The sequence below is a fragment of the Typopeltis vanoorti genome, chromosome 5 (genome assembly GCF_054136105.1).
Source record: "Typopeltis vanoorti isolate ZY-2024b chromosome 5, IOZ_Tvanoo_1.0, whole genome shotgun sequence".
Classification (NCBI taxonomy): Eukaryota; Metazoa; Arthropoda; class Arachnida; order Uropygi; family Thelyphonidae; genus Typopeltis; species Typopeltis vanoorti.
In genome coordinates this window covers 108212297-108233313 of record NC_143553.1, presented here as the reverse complement: position 1 = coordinate 108233313, position 21017 = coordinate 108212297, and the positions used below count along the sequence as shown (strand labels likewise).

Sequence of the window (21017 nt, the reverse complement as noted above, 5' to 3'; positions counted from 1 at the left end):
GCCTTTGCATGAGGTAACTTTGTGGGTTCTGAAGTTGACTTTATATTTCCAACTTGTGCTGGACTTCCTTGTTTCGATTTTTTAGTATTTACTTCTTCAGGGCTGGCTGGCCTCTTTTGTGTGGTTTCTGCATTGTTGATTTCCATATCTACTGCCTCCGTGTCCTCGTCTATTGTTACTGCAGTGATAGTTCCGTTTTGTTGGTGCTGCTGGTTATTTTCGGTTGCTACGTCTGTAGTGGCGGTTTGATCGGTGGCCAGTTCCTCCTGCCCTTCATCTCGCCTGGTTGCAGGCTTCTCCACTGGTGTACTTGGCAGTGTTTCAGAGGTGGCGGCATGATTCTTTGTTGTTCCCTCATGCGCGGTCTTCAGGGTGGAGAAATCATTCGGTTCTGCGCCAATAACATTTTGGGCTGTTGTTTCCGTGTTGGGCGTAATAGTGCCTCCCAATTTTTCGGCCAGATTTCTGTCTGGACAGGTGTCTATTTTATGGCCGTTAATGCCGCATTTTAGGCATGACGATTGGCACTGTGCTAGTGTATGACCTGCTGTTAGGCAGTTCTTACACTTTAACTTCGGGCACTGGGCCCCGAGATGAGTCAGGGCTCCACATTTAAAACATTGCCTCTTTACTCCCGGGTAACTCACCATTACCCTGGCCGATCCGATCATTACAAAATTCGGAACTTCTGTTGTCATCGTTAACGAGAACGTGACTTCCCCTGACATCCATTCAGGGTAGTCAGCGTCTTTGCCTACTTGGACATCTCGTACGGTTCCCCATTTCGAAAAGACTTGATTAATTATGTCATTGCCTCCTCCTAGGTATTCCAGAGGGAATCGCTCTATTCTCATCTTTTTAGAGATGCTACCAACGACAAAAGGATGGCAAAGTTTCCCTTCACACTCAACCCCTTTGAGTAGTTTCTCCCTTGTTGTTGTATTTTTACAAACTACTTGATATCTGCCACCCCCATAGGGGGTAAAGCCAGAAATATTATCTGTCCCTACGCAGTCAGTTAGTGCTTTCGCAAACGTCCTCTTGTGTACACTTGCGTCGATTTCGAACCCGAGGGTTCTTACTCTCGATAGAGCCGAAGACATACTTCAAAAAAAAAAAAAAAAAAAAAAAAGGGAAGAGTAGACCTTTGTACGATCCAAGTCCACAAAAGGACAGACCTGTAGAAAAGGCCAAGCTTTCCCTGTTTGCAGATAAGAAAAACCTGTTAAACTTAGGTACAGGGGGAACACAAAGAACCAAAGAAGAAAAAAAAAAGACAAAGGGTTCTTACCAAGGCAGCAGGACTGTAATAGGAGCTCTCTCTTGGGGCCGCTAAATCTGGGATCTGGAGCTTGTCTCATCAGTGGGAGCCAGGCTAGAAATACCAAGATTTAGTAATGCAGAGCTTGTAAATATTTTACCAAAACGAGTTACCATAAGGTGTTATAACCTTATTAAATAAAAATCTCAGGAGGAGATATAGATGTAGAAAGTATTTTTAACTTGGGTATAGTTATGTGAAAGATACCAAGCAATTTTAAACCTGGTTTTACTCCATTTTTCCCAAGTAAGCAAACAGACACAATGTCAAGTTTGCGCCTGCAATATATATGCAAGACTAGCTGATCCCACAGGTAGTGCAAGACCAAGGCAACTCGTGGTAGAACCTGTGGGATCAGCTAGTCTTGCATATATATTGCAGGCGCAAACTTGACATTGTGTCTGTTTGCTTACTTGGGAAAAATGGAGTAAAACCAGGTTTAAAATTGCTTGGTATCTTTAACATAACTATACCCAAGTTAAAAATACTTTCTACATCTATATCTCCTCCTGAGATTTTTATTTAATAAGGTTATAACACCTTATGGTAACTCGTTTTGGTAAAATACTTACAAGCTCTGCATTACTAAATCTTGGTATTTCTAGCCTGGCTCCCACTGATGAGACCTCAATAAAGGTCGAAACCGGTCTGGGTAGTGGCCCCTTGCCTTTAATACAAAACATCATACATCGTCATACATCCCCTTCTTGGAGATGTGTTTTGGAATTAAGGGTAAATATTAAGATTAGTGATCAGAGCTTGCTCAACTTCTACCATGAGTTGCCTTGGTCTTGCACTACCTGTGGGATCAGCTAGTCTTGCATATATATTGCAGGTGCAAACTTGACATTGTGTCTGTTTGCTTACTTGGGAAAAATGGAGTAAAACCAGGTTTAAAATTGCTTGGTATCTTTAACTATACCCAAGTTAAAAATACTTTCTACAAGAATTAGTTGGATAGAAAGAAAGACTTATGAAGAAGTTCTAAACATGGTTCAAGAAAAGCAGCCATTAATGAATCACATCAATAAGACAAGAAAACGCCAAATTTGAATCACCTGAGCTAAGGAAGACTGCTTACAGAAATAATGGAAGGGACTGTAGATGGGAAGAAACCAATAGGCAGACCAAGAATTTGGTCTGCCTGTTCATAACAATAATAACTGGAGCTAGAAGCTATAAGGAAATCAACCTTATAACCATTTACAGACCATATCAAAAATTGGCATTCCTTATTCACTCCCCAAAGACAGTCCCTAGATCAGTCAGGTGTCTACCAGGTTTCATCCAGTTGTGAATTGTCCTATTATGACCAACTAGGCAAGACAGCCAACATTTGAATTGCCAAACACAAAGATTACATCTGGTTCTACCACAACAGCCACTCAGGGCTTCTGACCATACTTTGATCAGAAAGCCCTGAGTTTTTGGACACTTATTATTATTATTATTACCCCAAGACCTCATGGAGTCAAAGACTCATCTGGGAGGTCCCTTTATCACACACACATCTCATCATACCATGCCTTAAACACACTCAAACTCCTTGTAGACACCACACCACACTCTCAGGCAAGGCATTCCAATCATTCACAACTCTGCATGAAAAAAACCTGCCTCTCACACCCTCTTTATACAGTTTCCAGGGATGACCTTTGGTTCTCCCCTGATCTCCCACTATTCTCTGTAGAACTTCTCCGCCACTGATCTTATAACAACCTCTTACCAACTTGTAGGTCTCTATCATATCTCCCCTCTTCCTCCTCTCCACCAGACTCTGCAAATTACATCTTCTCAATCTGTCATCATACTCAACATTCCACCTACCACAAGAAAAGCTAGAAAAATGCCATCTTATTCAACAGAAGCAATTTGAATATGAAAGACTTTTTCTGAAGTCTGCCACATTCTTAAGGAAACTACCTGAACCTAATAAATTTGGTTGTATAACACTGCCTAAAATCTGGGACTCATCCTGAGAACTTCAGCCCAACATTAGAATTGCCGAAGACAATGACTACATCTGGTTCTACCACTACAGCCACTCAGGGCTTTCTGACCATACCTTGGATAGCTACCTACCACAAGAACATCTTACTCAACAGGAGCAATTTGAATATGAAAGACTTTTTCTGAAGTCTGCCATAGCGTTAAGGAACTTCCTGAACGTAATAAATTTGGTTGTATGACACTGCCCCAAATCTGGGAGACACACATCCTGAGAACTTAACTTCAGCCCAATAACCAGAAACAACCATTCCTGCTGACTAAGGGGCATTTAGCACTTATTTAGCTTTGTTGTTTCTGCTTTTGCCCTACTTAACCTATGTAGTGCCTGCATTGCACATATCAATTTGCTCATTGTTCCCTGATGATGGCAATTTTTTCCAAAATTGCCATCATAATTTGGAAAATGTTTTCCCATAATTTTTCCAAAATACTAGGAATATAAATTGAAAATATTTTTCTAATTAATATATAGTATATGTTGTTAATTCCCTTAAGTAACAATAATAGAGATGCTTATTTATGGGTGGAACTGACCACTATACGCACTATGTGCTGTTAGCATGTTTGAATATAATTAAATATTGACAATGTTTATTTTTATTTTTTTACATAGCTCCACACATTAAAGGTCCCAAGACCTATGACATGACAGTGCCGTGTGTAGGCATGAGGCTAGAAAGGAATTTGTTGACATGTTTCTTGAAGTGCTAAGGATTGAAATCATTGGGAAAACAGTATGGAGAAGACTGTTGCAAAGAGCAGAAGTATAAAATAATGAAAGTGGGTTTGATGATAATAAAGAAGTTGGTTTGATGATAATAAAGAAGTTGGTTTGATGAGTTGGAAGGATGGTAATAGCCACAGTAGAGCAGTGCCCATGGAAATAACTATACAAAAGGCATAATGCATCAATGCAACACAACATCTATGGCAAAGCAAATGGAGAGAGTGGTCACCAATTAAGCAAATTGCTTGCTTCTGAATACAATCAAGCATTCTGAGGGAGGTCTTAGGTGCACTACTATCCAAATGTGAGAACAGTATTCTAAAGTCCACCAGATTTGAGCTTTGTAAAGTGTCGGGAGTTTAACAAGAGCGAGAGAAGCACTGTTTAGAACAAAAAAGAATACCAAGCTTTTTGGAGGCTGTGGACCTGATATTCTTATGCCAGGATAGATTAGGTGCAAAAGCTAACCCAAGAAGAAAATCCATCCTAGTTGGCAAGCAAAATAGTGCTGAAGGAGAAGTGAGTCATGGTCCTTCTTCCTAGAAATAAAGCAGGATTGAATATTAGTGGCATTAAAATTCTGCAGGTTGTCCTCACCCCACTTGAGAATGGCAGGAGTGTTTAAGGAACTGGTTAAAAAAGATCTTGAAGTGCTAATTACTTGGCCATACAAGGCTTAGAAAAGAGAAAGAGGAGTGGAGAATACCGTCATAGGCAAAGCTATGAATAAGATTGTATATAGGAGGAAGAATGTATCCCTGAATGGGGAACACTAACTGGAAAAAATATGATGAAGGAAACAATCCAGCATAACCTACAATGTATGACCAGAGAGAATGCTTGCAATCCATTCATAGAGAGAGAGAGAGAGAGAGAGAGAGAAGGAGGAACAGCATAAGATGATAGCTTGATAAGAAGGCCATGATGCCAGAGACTTGATTAAATGCCTTGGAACTATCAAGATGCGACCAATTGAATTCCTCTGAACTTTTCCATGGTCTGCATCCGAAGGTGCGCAAGGTTGGCTGGAGATCTGCTTTGGAATGAGAATGGTAGAATCCTTTTGGTGATCATTCAGTAATTGGTGACTCATTTGAGAGTACTAATTTAGGATAATAGATGAATGGTTGACTTTTATCTCTTTTTTGGTGACACACACTAGATTAGGGCTTGCTTTCAAGCTGCTAGAAGAGTATGAGTTCTTGCAAAGATGATACAAGGTGGATGGTAGTTCTAGAGCACAAGCTTTTAGAACACCCAAAGAAATACCATTGGGACCTGGAAACTTTGGTATCAAGGCTATTGAGTATTTTCCTGATGTCCTTCTGGTGTGGTGAAATTTCACAGAAGGAATACTGTGGATAGTTTTGCAGAATGGTGGGAGATCTGATTTGATAATCTATAGAAGAGTTGGAGGAAAAAATTGATGCTCAGAGACCTTATCTTTAAATGTTACCATTGTACCATCAGGATTTGAGAGAGAGAGATGGAAACATAGATGAACAGAAAACTTAATTGAAATAAATATTGAATTAATTCATTTAATTCAATAATAGAAACATTTTTATGTTTCTGTATTAAAATAAATATTTTATTATTAAAAAAATTACTATAAACAATAAATCTAAATAAAATTTATTTTAAATGATTTTACACTGTATAATACAAAAAGACTATAATATATATATACATAGACGTCTGTGTATATATATATATATGTACATATATTGTGTGTATGTGTGTGTGTGTATATATATATACATATATATATATATTGCAAGAAATACACTGTACAATGAGAAACAATTTTCAGAGCACTGGTAAATTGCACTTAAGTGACACCATTCACATTTGTTCTTGATGTAGTCTATAAAAATGGCTTTTTTTTTTCTTTTTTCTTTTTTTGCCTTTTACACTACACTAAGTAGAGTTTGTGCTCTTTGTAACAAATGACAGATTTATGTTTACAAAGAAACATAAAGAACCGTTCACTGCATACCATTCAAGGAAGGAAATATGATGACAATGGAGAAACAAGGAAGCACTATTGTATAAAGTTTGCATTTGTCTTTAAGACAAACTACTATCAATAATAATTAGAAAAAGATTTATGGTCAATATTGACCACAATAATATTAAATTCACGGTGATGTAATGTCATGCATATGTGAGTGCATCACACAATTACATTCAGATCTCATTTCATACTTTTTGAGAAATGGTCCTAAACCTCATTGAATACTTGTCACTTGATATGTTTGGCTTCTTTGAATTAACAATATAGGTCTGTTCAGCACATATTTGCTTTACATTTCCCGAAAGCTGCGTATCTGAATTTTTCCACGCATTTCTTCCTTTTTCAGGTTTGGAATCAGTTTTCCATTGCTGAGTGTCTGAATCAGAAGAATCCTTTTTCAGATTCATGACTAGTCTGTGTGCATCATTTTGGTCTCCATTCAATGGACGGGAAAATGTTTGATTGTGACGCTCATTCCAAGTTCTTGCATACCTACTATTAGCATAATTTCTATGAGGATAGCTGCTAAAATTTACATTGCTTGTAGGAAAGTCTGTAAGTGGTGAAACCGGTGAATTTCCCCGCTGCTTTTCTAAACTACTCTCCTCTTTTTCAGTTTTCTGTTTTTTTGGAATACGATAACCAGTTAGAGATCCTTTAGGATATATGTTATTCAGAAAAAGAGATTCTCTGATCTTAGCACTCTCTTCTTGTAATTTCATCCTGTTTGGAGATACTTCTTTGTGTGAATGCCTACGACCTTTATCAACTTTATCTTGCATTCGATTAGTAGATGATGGTGATAATGTTCTCTGCTTAACTGATGATGGCAATGTACGGTGTGATGGTGAGGATGTCCTATGGGGCTGTGTTTTCTCAGGAGGTGATTTGACAGCAGTTTTCTCCTTACCTTTATTATCACAGCTTTCATTTGATGCGTCACTTTTTCCCGAGCATATACTAGCTGCCTTTGCTAAATGCCTGTCACATTTATGTTGTGAATTGTGAGTCTTATATGTACCCTTATCAGTATCTTCAAAAACATCATTTTGAAAAGTAATAGTGTTAACTGCAAGGTCTATGTCATCAGAAGTTGACTTATCTACAGAATTTTGTTCTGTTTTAAGTTCATCTTCCATTTCTTTCTTCAAAGCAAGCATTTCAGTGGAATATTCCCTTTTCACTTGGATATTTTTTGAACAGATTGTACTTTCAGTAGATGAAAAATATTCAGCAGTGCTGGTACTTTCTTCAGGTGGTTCTCTAATCTCAGAGTTTTCCTTCTTAAAGTATAAGAGAGCTTCTCCATATGCTTCAGAATGAGTAGGCTCTTCTTCTGAGGATGGATTAATTAGAGAAGCTAAAGATAATTCTGTATCTTCACATGTAGAAGATTCATCTTTTGCTTCATTTTCCGGTACATTTACCTGTGAATGAGATTCATTTCCACTAAGCATTTCATCTTCAGCAAATACAGATGAAATTTTTGTACCAAGTGGTAGTGTATCAGAATGCAAATCTTCCTTACCATTCTTCTCTTCATTACAAGCAACAGTATCACTGAATACTGGTTTTATATCATCTTCAATACTGGTACTTGAAGAAGCTGACATTGTCCTGTGAGACCGTTTGAGCAGCCCATTAAGATAATGTTTTGCATATGGATTAGGAGCTTTTGAAGGCTTTTGGTTGTTAGAATTTCTTGGTGACCGTTTCAGCTTCTTGTCAGCATATTCTGGCCCCATGAGGGCAGACAAGATATCTACAACAGAAGGTACTTGATGGATACACGAAGTGTAGGTTTTGTCATATACACTATCTCCCCAGTTAGCCTGAAGTACAGCATCCACTTCATCTTGTGTAAGATCCACTGATGTCTTGCTCAAAATATGTAACTGTTTGGCAAAAACTTGCTCCCTTGTTCTGTGCCACAAGCGTCGCAGCTTTTCCCTACGACCCACCATGTAGCATAAATTTCTTGCCTAGAAAAAAATAAAAATTACTATATTGCAGAAATTAAAAATTAAATACACAGAAAAATGAATTTATAAATTAAAAAAAAATGGATAACTCTAATTATAACAATGGCCTAATAACATAATTCCTGAAAATATAAAAAAAAATTATTCTTATATACATGTTCCTTCTAAACTTATATACTCATCCCTTGTTTCATGAAATAAATTAATTCTTCAGAAATGATGAGGAGACATTTAATGTGAAAAGAACAATGCAGTTCAGATATTTCCACTGAAAATGTGAGATTGAGAAATAACTGTATCTTCATTTTTAATATGATTTTGGCAGTAATGCCATCCATGCTCTCCCACCTTATCCTCAGAACTCTCAGATCCATAAGTTAAACTATTTTCAACACTGTCCTATACAGCATATTTCTAAAATGTTGGCCAAACTCTAGATACTTATTCTATCATCAATTTTGCTGATAAAAGATCATATAAACATACAGCTAGAAAATTCTTTCCTGTAGAATTATAGTATGTGCATGTCATATATACTGAGAAGGTAAAAGATAATACTACCATGATGGGTAGTACTGTACATAGGAAATTATCAAGGAAAGTAACTACTTGTGGCTACATCACAGTGAATGTTTTAAATGAGCTCTGTGGGCAGCAATACATGCACAGCTTTGGCTGAGTGACTGTTCACATTCAAGAAGTTTTGAAGTATTCTACATTGTCATACAATGATCCACAAGCCTTTCACAGAGAGCCTATTCATTAGGGGCTGGTGGCCATTCAACTAGTCCATCTCTACTTATCTAATGACCAGGATAAGCACAATCAAGATGTTCTCTACCAGTCTGATGAAAATGCACTAACACTCCATCATGTATGAACCATATATGACAATGCATTGCTAATGACATCCTCCAATGACACAGTAGTTCCTCCTCCAAGAAGTGCTGATACCATCAGCTGTCGAGCATTGGTGGTAAGAAAAATGGACCAACGAAGTGGTCTCCAATGATGCTAATGAGGGATTCACAGAATCTCTGCTGGTGCCAGAACTGCCTGATTTTATGCAGACTGACCTGTGTCTGGTGAGACATGGAGAGTTCACTATACTATCATAGGTGAATTGAGATTCTTTCATAAAAAACACACCACAGAGAAACCCAAGTTCAATAAAAGCTTTTGGAAGCTAATGAGTAAAGCTGACTCAATGGAGAAAAATCCACTGGTGAGTCATCCCCATACCCATGTTATATATGGTAAGGATGCAGTTGCTCCTGATGACAGATGTTCCATACAATGGTATGTGATGCAGCTGCCTCTGTAACTATATCTTCAGCAGCATGTTATATCTCTGTAGAAAAGTGTTTCCAGCCCTATATTTATGTGACCTTTAGTCATCAGAATGAACACTAGAATAAGTACACAGATTATTAGGCCAAACATTTTAGAAACATCCTATACTGTAAGTTCAGTGCTTTGGCTTATTCTATTATCTATTTCTACATTTAATTTCAATCCTTACTAAAACCGTGTTGAGCTGTAATATTTTATTTGTTCTATAAGTTCTCCACTGGGAATACAATTGATGTGTTCCATTTTTCTGCCTATATTCATTGTTTGTCTTTTGTTGTGGTTGATTTTCATCAAATCATCAGAGTGAATAAACTATCTAGAAATGAACTAATATAGGCAAGGGTAAAATTGTTGCATCTGCATCCCTCAGAGGAAATGACAAGCCTCTGCAGTACCAGGTACTACTAGTTAGCATAGGAGATTTGCTGATTGGTGTAATACAAGCATCTTACTTATGGGCAAAAGTTAATGCTTGTCAGTTTAATGTTGAGAAATGTAAAGTTACGCATTTTGGGATAAATAGATTACAAGCCGTGCATCACATTGATGGCGCTGTACTCCAGAAAACAGATGAAGCTAGATATTTAGGAGTGGTAGTATACAGAGAGTTAAAGTTTAGAGGACATATTGCTAAGGTAGCACTTAAGATTACTTGGTTAGTGAAGAACACATTAACAAGTAGAAATAATGAGATTTGTAATTCCCCTTTATAAGGCCTTGATATGCCCACATTTGGATTACTGTGCTCAAGTCTGGTCCCCTGAGTTTCTTGGGGATGAGGAAGGGGTGGAGAGGATTCAGAGGCAAGTGATGAGGATGAGTGGCCTATGGAATATTCCCTATGAGGATAGATTGAAGGTGTATGGATTGCAGAAGTTGGTTGATAGGAGAAAAAGAGGAGATATGATAGAACCATTTAAGTTGCTTAAAGGGTTTTATAGGATAGATGCAAGGGAAATGTTTTGCGCATTTGGCTAGAGGGACCAGAACAAGAGGTCATCCCTGGAAGTTGAATAAAGGTGTAGTTAGTAGGTGTGTGAGGACTAGATTTTTTATTTGGAGAGTTGTAAATGAGTGGAATGGGTTGCCAGAGTCAGTTGTGAGTGCTTTGTCAGTTAATAGGTTCAAGGAGAGGCATGATGGATTGTGTCTCCTGCGATGAGACTTCGGACTTCATGAAGGTGCCAGTATAATAATAAATCCAGAAGTCTTTAGGACTCTAAACTTGAAACTAAATTGAATAACTGAAAAAATTGAAATAACTCAATAAAAAAGACAAAAAAAATATATAAAAAATAGGCAGTAATATGGGAAAAAACATCAAATGTATTTCTGAAGCCAAACCTATAGAACAAGTAAGATATTTCAGCTACTGTTATGCACAATTTGAATAAAGGTGGTAAATTAAATTTGGAAATAGATAATAGGATAAGAACAACTGGAATTTTAGGCACTAACTGAATAAAGTTATATGGAATAAGAGAGAAATCAGAATGTTTACTGCTAGTTTAGCCAGAATGTTAAACTAGCAGTAAACAAGACAGAGTTTAAATTGATTTTTAACTCATGGATCGTAGAGCTAGATTAGGAATAAAACTCAATCAAAGATCAGATTCTTACCAACAGGTAAGAATAACAAAGTTAACAGTACTGAGAAAAATTAAGTGATTAAACAGTGGCATGAATGGAGGAGTGTAAGAGACAAAAAGATCATCTTCTCTTTTCCCACCATATGCACTACTTTTAAAGATGTGTAAAATCTCCCATGATATGTAACTTATCATGTTTGCTTTTACACGTTTTTTTAAGGAGATTGCTCTCAATGAAATGTCAAATTTTGTCTGTAATGATCTTGTATTTGTAATAACTTAATCATGAGCCTTTTTTAAAATAATGTGACACAAGATGTCATTACATAATGCTGTTAACTCATGTCCATATATGGCAATTTCAAAAGACTTGCGAAGTATGATGTCATCACGTTCAGGTGTCTATACATGACCACATATGGAAGTTTCGAGAGATGTGTGCATGCTTAAAAAAGAAGACCGGGCCTTTATAAGGTGAGATGTCGAGAAAGACTTTGTCTTAAGGTTTTCACCTTCTCTTACCTGGGTCTGCTGTCGGTAATCGAAAGAAAAGTGTCATGGGTCTGAGTTTTCTCAGTATCCTACTAGGTCAGCTGGCATGAGAAGTATTGTGTCAATCATTGGAAAGAACTGCACATTGTCATCATGTTAAGGGCCCTAAAGGGCATAGAATAATCAATGACTTGAACAAGGAAGCATTTTTGTGTGAACAAAAGATTCGTGTAAAAGGCAGTGCTGAATGAGAATTGTAAGTACTTATTTATGTGATAATTCCGAACAAGAATGTAAAGCAAGAATGTCTGTTTATGGATATAATAAGATAATGTAAATTGATATTGAATTAAAGTTACTCAAGGTATGCCTTATTGTCAGTTAATGTATATATGACAGGCAGGGTATTCTAGATTGGGAATTAGCTTTAAACGATTCTGTCAATGCACTATCCTGCAAATTTTGAACCTGCATAAGATTAAGTTAAAGTGTAATCAAGTCACAATTAATTAAAGGTAAGAATTAACATAAGTGAGGAATGCTAACAAAAGCTGCTTTGTCTTTAGTTTATTATTATCATTAAGTGACACCTCCATGGTCCAAAGACTCATCAAGGGAGGGGTACCTACTCTACAACTCTCAGTCTCCACCACTCAATCCACCAACTACAATGAACTGCAACTACACCAATGTCATATACCACTACCACTAGTATTTTCACAGACAATCACAAACATCCATGGTAGGATTTGAACCCACAGCCTTTTCGCTGGAGAGTGGATACGTTAACTCGGTCAACCAGGCCAGTTTAAAATCTTATAATCGGTCTCAATACATAGTTGTAAAACAAATAAATTTGTTAGACTACAGAGCATGAGAACATAAGATCTAGTAGAAATAAGTAAATGGCAGTGGTTGACCGTTCACGTTATTAAATAAAGAAAATAAAGACAAAGCAGAGTAATAGAAAAACAGAACATTATAACAGATGTTCATTCCAAATTAAGCATTTCTCTTTTTTACAATGAACTTGAGTCTTTTCAAAAATGCTTTTCTTCTTTTGTGTTCTTTATGTAAAAACTGATTGAAATCGAGTACTTTATGACCACGCTGTCTATTCATCACGTAAAAAACACCAACACTATGGGTTTCTCTATATCCATTTGATGAACTTTGACATAAAGAGAAAGTCTTACTTAAATATCAACCTAGGATTTGGCTTTGATCCATATGACAATTTTATCTTTAATTTCCATGAGTTGAAGTTATATGTAATGGCATATATAAAAAAAAAAGCAGTTGTCTAGTTTTGATTGCAATGAGAATTTCAATTAACATATATGAATGGAGTATGATTTTTGATAGTACATAGTATATACCTCACTTTTGCTGCTCCTAATACTAACTTGAAATACTGTCATATGTTATTTTACTGTGCATTTTATATTCATTTTGGTAATTTATTATTATTATTATTAGTCCACACGGTTAGCCTAGTGGCTGTGCACGTCGCAACCATATGCCTGGGGAAGGAGTGTCCTAGGTTTGATTCCTGTCGGTGACGTGAGGAGCTGAAGGATCTTTCTTAGCTCCTCATGTCAACCGGCCTTGAGAACTCAACACTACAGGACATACACCGGGGCATAGGGCTGACCACCTTATCCTGTGAACGGTTTGAAGTCCGATGATTAATAAACCCTCGACACCTCAAGGTAAAAGAGGGTAAAAGGAAGATGTGATGAGATTATTATTATTACATGACACCTTCAGTAGTGCGCCCTCCCACGATGAGACCAAAGGCTCATTGTGGGAGGGTGCACTACTCTACTTTGCTAAATACATCTCATTTACCTCTCCATTACTACTTAATTCTTCAACTAAGACGCTACTACCATCAATGCCATCTATTGCTCATCACACCAACAACGGTATCTCTTGTCTGCACACGTGATGAAAAACCCGAGTTTCCGGGAGAAAAAACCCTGCTACCACTGTATGAGATCAGCTATCTAATTTATGTATAACGATATAATTATAACTATAATTATGTATAACTATAAATTAAAGATGCCAAGAAATTATATTTTTGGTTTAATCCTTTATACAAGTGTTAGCAAACAAAATTTGCATGTTAAGTAACTTCACGACTGGGCAACTCATATAAAGGCTAATGACTTCAGATCACTTGCCTTAGTATACCATAATAAAAAAAACACAATCCTTATGGACTTGTACAATGCTATGCATTATGGGAAGGGTCACTACCTAGACCAGTTTTGACCTTTATTGAGATCTCATCAGTGGGAGTCAGATCCAGAAGTGATACCAAGGTTGAAATAATGCAAGAGTCATATTTCCATATATAAGTAGCCAAAAGGTGTCACACACACCTTATTACCAAAATACTCTGGATTAGAAATAGACGTCAAAAGTTTTTCCACTTAGTTATACTGTAAATTAAAGATGCCAAGAAATTATATTTTTGGTTTAATCCTTTATCCAAGTGTAAGCAAACAAAGTTTGCATGTCAAGTAACTTCATGACTGGATAACTCATATATATAGGCTAACGACTTCCGATCACTTGCCTTAGGACATGCAAACTTTGTTTGTTTACACTTGGATAAAGGATTAAACCAAAAATATAATTTCTTGGCATCTTTAATTTATAGTATAACCAAGTGGAAAAACTTTCAATATGTATAACTATTTATGCAAGTGAATATCATCAGTGGATGCTATGAATGAACAGTCTGCTTACTCTACAGCACTGAGTGATTTTTAAATTAATCTTGAAACTATGAAGAACGTATGTAGTGAGGTTGTCCACAAGGATAAAAAATAAGAGCACCCACGGTGGACACGATATGCTAAAGAAGTAGTTCTGGAAAAGGAGAAGAAGAAAGCATGCAAAAGAACTAAGCTATGTGTAGTAGCTACTAAACAAAAGTCATCGCAAAACTTTGGTGAGCATATAGAAAAAGATTAGAAATGGAGGAAAGAGTATACAGTAAAAGGAATCAAAGATGATAAAGGTGACATCAAAACTGAAAATAAGGATAGGTGTTAGGTGTAATTACTTTGAAAGGCTATAATAAATTTAGTTTAATTCTTTATCCAAGTGTGAGCAAACAAAGTTTGCGCCTGAAAGTATCTTCAGGACTGGGGTAAGGTGGTACAACACCAGGACACTCCTTGAAAAGGTGGAGCAAGATACCAACACTCCTATCTCAGTATCTCCCATAATGCAAAACACATCTCCTTGCGGATATGTCTAATGTTATGCATTAAGGGAAAGGCCACAACCCAGACTAGTTTTGACCTTTATTGAGATCTATTCAGTGGGAGCCAGGCCCAAGTGGAGATACCAGGCAGAAGCATTAGCAGGTCATCTCTACCTATAGGAGTTGCCAAATGGTGTGCCACCCTTTTTTAATAAATTACTCTGGATTTAGAGAAAGATGTTGAAAGTTTATTTTTCACTTGGTTAGAGTATAATAAATTTAGTTTAATCCTTTATCTATATTACTCTAACCAAGTGAAAAATAAACTTTCAACGTCTTTCTCTAAATCCAGAGTAATTTATTAAAAAAGGATGGCACACCATTTGGCAACTCCTATAGGTAGAGATGACCTGCTAATGCTTCTGCCTGGTATCTCCACTTGGGCCTGGCTCCCACTGAAGAGACCTCAATAAAGGTTGAAACTAGTCTGGGTTGTGGCCCTTCCCTTAATGCATAACATTAGACATATCCGCAAGGAGATGTGTTTTGCATTATGGGAGATACTGAGATAGGAGTGTTGGTAGCTTGCTCCACCGTTGCAAGGAGGGCCCTGGTATTGTACCACCTTACCCCAGTCCTGAAGATACTTTCAGGCACAAACTTTGTTTGCTTACACTTGGATAAAGGATTAAACTAAATTTATTATCTCTAACCAAGTGAAAAATAAACTTTCAACTTTGAAAGGCTGTTTAATGAATTAAGCAGTGACAGAACCATAGTAGAAAATTTTCAAGAAGGTTGCAAAGAGGAGTATATATATCAAAGGCTTGAAATGTAGAAAGGCAGCTAGAGTAGATGATATCTGATCAGAAATGCTCAAATATGGAGGCCTAAAAGTTTTGTACTGGCTACACTGTATAATTCAGGGAGCCTGGTCAGAAGGTGGAATCCCAGATGAGTGGAGTACAGCTCTCATTGTTCCCATTTATAAAAAAAGGGAATAAAGCTGAATGTGAGAATTACAGAAGAATTTCTCTACTAAGTATTTTGGGTAAAATTTATGCAAGCATTTTTGAAAAGAGGCTGAGAAAGTGGAAGAGAAACTCGAAGAAGAACAAGCTGAGCTCAGGCCAAACAGAGGTTAAGTTCAGATATGTTACTTTACAACGAACAGTTGAGATATCATAGAAACATGACAAGGTTCTGTACTTAAGATTTGCAGATCTGGAAAAGCCCTATGACAATGTGCCTAGAGAAAAGCTTTTCAGAACACTACAATTATTAGGGGGGGGGTGAATCGAACATTACATACAGCAGTACATAGTCTTTACTTAAGCTGTAAGTCAGTAGTCAGAACTGAAGGAAATACAAGAAGATCGTCTGATGTAAAATTAGGGGTATGATAAGTGGGAACACTACCCCCACTCTTATTCATCATATATATATATATATATATATATATATGATGTATATATATATCATATATATACATCATATAATATACATCATATATATATATATATATATATATATATATGATGTATATATATATCATATATATACATCATATAATATACATCATATATATATATATATATATATATATATATATATATATGATGAATAAGAGTGGGGGTAGTGTTCCCACTTATCATACCCCTAATTTTACATCAGATTTTATATATATATATATATACATATATATGTGTGGATCACATTATGAAAGAAAGTGGCATTAAACATGATATTAAAATCAGAGATACCAAAGCTCTTTGCTTTATGCAGATGATGTTATACTAAACACATCTAGTGAAAGGCTTCAGGATACTTCAACTAAATTGTATAACAAATATAACAGAAAGACCAAAACTTTGAAAATAGGCAGGAATATAGAAAACTTCAGCTGCATTCTCAATGGAGAACCTATAGAACAAGTAAAATATTTTAGCTATATAGACACAGTGTTTAGTGAAGATAACAAATTAGGAAGCCAGGAACTGTCAAACAATGAGAGATGTGTCGGCAGGCATGTTATGATGGAGAATCCAGTCGTTGTTCTTCCTACATTTCACAAACATCATGGATAGTTCACCTATGATAAAGAAGGATAGCCTCACACACTTTTGTAATGTGTTTCCAGTGTTGTGCTTGTAAAGAGTCATCTTTCCAGATTGCGCATCGTTGTCAACAAATGTTTGCCTGTTCTCAAAGTACTTGTACTATCATTTTAATATCATTTTTGTTCTAGGTGTTTATCAGAACTTTCCAGACTCCTCTCCCCCTCATAAAACTTGAAGCAAAGAGCTATGAACTTCTGTAAAGTTATGGAATAAACTATTACAACTTTATGTTGTCTCTGAAGACATCCCAAGAAAACTGTAATTAACTATGTCATTAAAAACTTTTGAAAGTCCTTGTACTTCCACATTTTTCTTTGAAGGAGTACTTTTATTGAGTGGACAGTGTGGATAATAATAGGTCCTTCTTCATTCCATATAGCTGACACAAGCTCTTACAGTGTGGGAAGAATGGCTCATTGTGAGTATATGGGTGCGCAAATATCCACAGACTAGAAAAATGTGAAATATATGCAAAAAAACTTTTCTGTAGGATTAACAAATAAACTAATTTGTTAATCCTACAGAAGATCCTACTTCTTAAGAATCTGAGTACTGAATTGGAGATGTAAGCCATTCACAAATGGATAAATTCAGTACTCAGATTCTCCCCCCGCCCTTACACACATGCAAAAAATCACTAAAGAAATTATCATCTGAACTCAGTATTGCAAAAAAGTACAATACTAGAAGTGACATGGAATTTTCGATTCAAGTCCTTTGGTTCTAGCAAAGTGATGATGATAATGACAAAAAGCAAAAGTACAGAATATACACTGCTACTTGAGACTTTGTAATATTACATGATACATAACATGAGTACCTGGGATCCATTATTAATGTGAAGAATTGCTGTCCAGAAGACAGAAGATGATTAGGAATGGCTAAAACAACAGTCAGAGACTTGTCTAAAATCTGGAAGGATAGATCTATCTCCATGGGAACAAAGTTGGGGAAAGGATAGCTACTTTTGAGATTAGTGTTACAGAAGGCCATTGAGGATATCATATACTGAAAGGCATACAAATGAATTAGAAAAGAAAAGTAGAACTTTAAGGCTTCTTAAGGATATTGACAGAAGAAAGTTAAAATATTTTCGACACATTGAAAGGATAGAAGGAGGACTTCTCAGAACAGTAATAGAAGGCAAAGTTCCTGGAAAAGAGGAAGGGGTAAATCGCCAATGAGATGGATGGATGGGATTTGTGTGGAGTGACTGATCTTCAGAGAGCTGAAGCCTCCAGGAAAGCATACAACATGACAAGAATTGGTGTGGCACATTACCGAGCATCAGAGTGACTATAAGGCATCTGTGAATGCCCAATGAACAGATGAATAGCAAAGACTGCAAACACAGCTCCGAGGATAATCACATTGCTGAAATGAATATTGGCATGTAAGGAAAGGAAGTCATTTTGTCACTTTACAAATCCTTGATACACCTCACTTGGACTATTCTATGCAAATCTGGTCTTCTGGTTTCTGTGGTGATTCTAATACATTGGAGAGGCAGCAAAGGAGAGTGTTAAAGACGATACTAAGATTGTAGAATATGAATTATAAAGGCAGATTGAGAATTTGTGGACACTAGCAAATGGAAGAAAGAAGAGTGATATGAATGAGACTTAGAAATTTCTGAAAGAATCATATAGGACACCAACAGATGGAATTTTTCATTTTATGGAGGATGGGGAGAGGAAAAGAAGGCATCCATGGAAGTTGAGAATGAATGAAATCAAGGAAGAGTGAGAGCTGGAATTTTCTCTCAGAGTGGTGCATGATTGGAATGGATTGTCTTTGGAGGTGGTGAGTGTAGGTAATGTAAATGAATTCAAGAAAAGGTATGGCAGCTGGTATGGGTAATATATGGCCTACCTTGATCAGTCCTTACTCTCTGGAGGTCTCTCTCATCATCATCGTAATAATAATGATGATGATGATGATAATACATACATATATACAAGAGTGGTCTGAAAAGTTCTCGGCCTTGACCAGAGATAGCAGCACTATCGGCAAGATTTTTTTTTCTAAGTTGGTACATCTGTCATAAGCATCCACGTGAAATTGCAAGTCATTCTATCAAGTAGTTTTTTTTATACAGCTGTTGAAGCAAAAGTATTGTCAGTATCCCTTGAAATGGATAAAATTGAGTATTGTGGGTTATAAAATTCTTTGTAAAAGAAGATTTAACAGCAAAAGAAATTCATTCAATGTTCATAAAAGTTTATGGGGCACTCTCCTCCTTCGCTTTTGACAATTAAGGAAATGGGCTGCCGAGTTTAAATGTGGCCGTACCAGCCTTGATGATGATCCACGTGAAGGATGTCCAAAAAGCGTAACAACCCCAGAAATCATTGATCAAGAGTATGATATGGTATTGGATGACAGGTGAGTCAAAGTGGTTGAAATTGCTGAGACTATAGGCATTTCAAAAGAACCTAGGATATATTTTGCATGAAGAATTGCAAATAAAAAAGCTTTGCACAAGATGGTCCACGCTTGCTCACATCAGATATCAAAAACGCACTAGCATGAAAATCTCTGAACAGTGCTTGGAGCGTTTTAACAAGGATAAAAACTGATTTTGTGTCTATTTATTACTATGGATGAGACTTGGATTCACCATTACACACCAGGATCCAATTCAGCGCCAAAGAAGACAAAGTCGGTTCCATCCGCAAGAAAGGTCATGGCATCAGTGTTTTGGGATGCTAAAGGCATTTTGTTCATTAATTATCTTGAAAAGGGTAAAACAATAACCGAGGAATATTATTCTGATCTTTTAACCAGACTAGATGAAAAAATTCATGAGAAAAGACCGGTTTGCAGAAGAAAAAAATCATCTTTCATCAGGAGAATGCAACTGCCCACAAAAGTGTTTTGGCAATGGGAAAATTAAAGGATCTGCACTATGAATTGTTGGAACATCCAACCTATTCCCCAGATTTGGCTCCCTCTGACTTCTATCTCTTCCCAAAACGAAAACTCTTCCTCGCTGGTCAGTGTTTTTCTTCGAATCAAGAGGTGATTGCAGCTGTAGAAGGGTATTTTACAGATCTTACTGAGAACCACTACAGGGATGGGATAATGGCACTGGAATAAATGTATGTCTTAAGGGAGATTATGTTGAAAAATAAAAATAATTTTGAAATTATAAATTCGTTTTTTCATTGTTAGGCCGAGAACTTTTCAGACCACCCTCATGTATATATATATATATCGGCTGGCATTTACTATATTTTCTCTTCAAATAGTCTAAAGTGATATAATGATAATTCCATTTCAGAGGAAGAGGAACTTGATGAAAAGCAAACTAACATTGGTAAGCTCACGATGTGCAAAGCATATGCAATCAATCTGTCTCACTCACTTGAATACATTTCAGAGATAAAATACATGCCGGCATAACACCTGAAAATACTGGCCAACTAGACAGGTAATTCTTGTTATACATGCTTTTGTTATCTGCATTTTGCATATATGCAGTTTCATTTTGGTAAAGGACTATCACTGTTTCCTACCCAAGGTTGTGGAAGCTTCCATGCATATGCCTTGTTTACTACCTCCACCTACTGTTCTCAGTGTCACCATTTTGTGTCCCCTACTGCCTTATTGGTATCTGCAGTATTGTGTTTCTGTAAATATGAATACTGATGAAAGGTGAAATTCAACCAACCCCTTTTGCTGCAAATTGTGGGTTGTTTTTAATGCTATTAGAAGTAGCTATGCATTCCATAATCTCAATTCATGATTGGTAAGGCTGAAGCTGCATCATGTTGCCACTGAAGAATTTTATGATCTTTTCAAAGCAAAGAGCAGAAGTACACACCGAAGAAGAATATGTCCAGTTGTATCTACATATCCATTGCAGAGAAGATATCTAAGTTTAAATCTGCTAAAGACTGCTGCACACTGCTTTTGGGAAGCAATGTATCCAGGGACTACAAAATAATATCACGCATGGTATATCCCACAGAAAACTTGTGATCACTGAAGGGATATGTGAAGGAGAGACGGCTTGTTGTGTGAGGAGTGAATAAGAAGAGCTGGATAACATCACAGATTTTCAGTGAATATTTGTTTGGAAGACTTGTATGATGTACTAATCTTGAAAATAAACTAGATAACAGTTATTTGTTTTATACGTATTGCATATTTTATTTACCAATCATATGGCTTAATATGT

General features: G+C 36.6%; 1 protein-coding gene across 5 annotated transcripts in view; it reads right to left on the bottom strand.

The window, feature by feature from the left end:
• Positions 1–5730: 5730 nt before the first annotated feature.
• Positions 5731–21017, bottom strand: part of LOC150106713 (PHD finger protein rhinoceros-like) — a 397154-nt gene continuing 381867 nt past the window's right edge. For all 5 annotated transcript variants that reach the window (XM_090392660.1, XM_090392659.1, XM_090392661.1 and 2 more), the window contains one exon: positions 5731–8057. In XM_090392660.1, coding sequence (XP_090248786.1) covers positions 6261–8057 — 1797 coding nt within the window. In that variant the 3' untranslated portion in view covers positions 5731–6260. The remainder of the gene's footprint in view (positions 8058–21017) is intronic.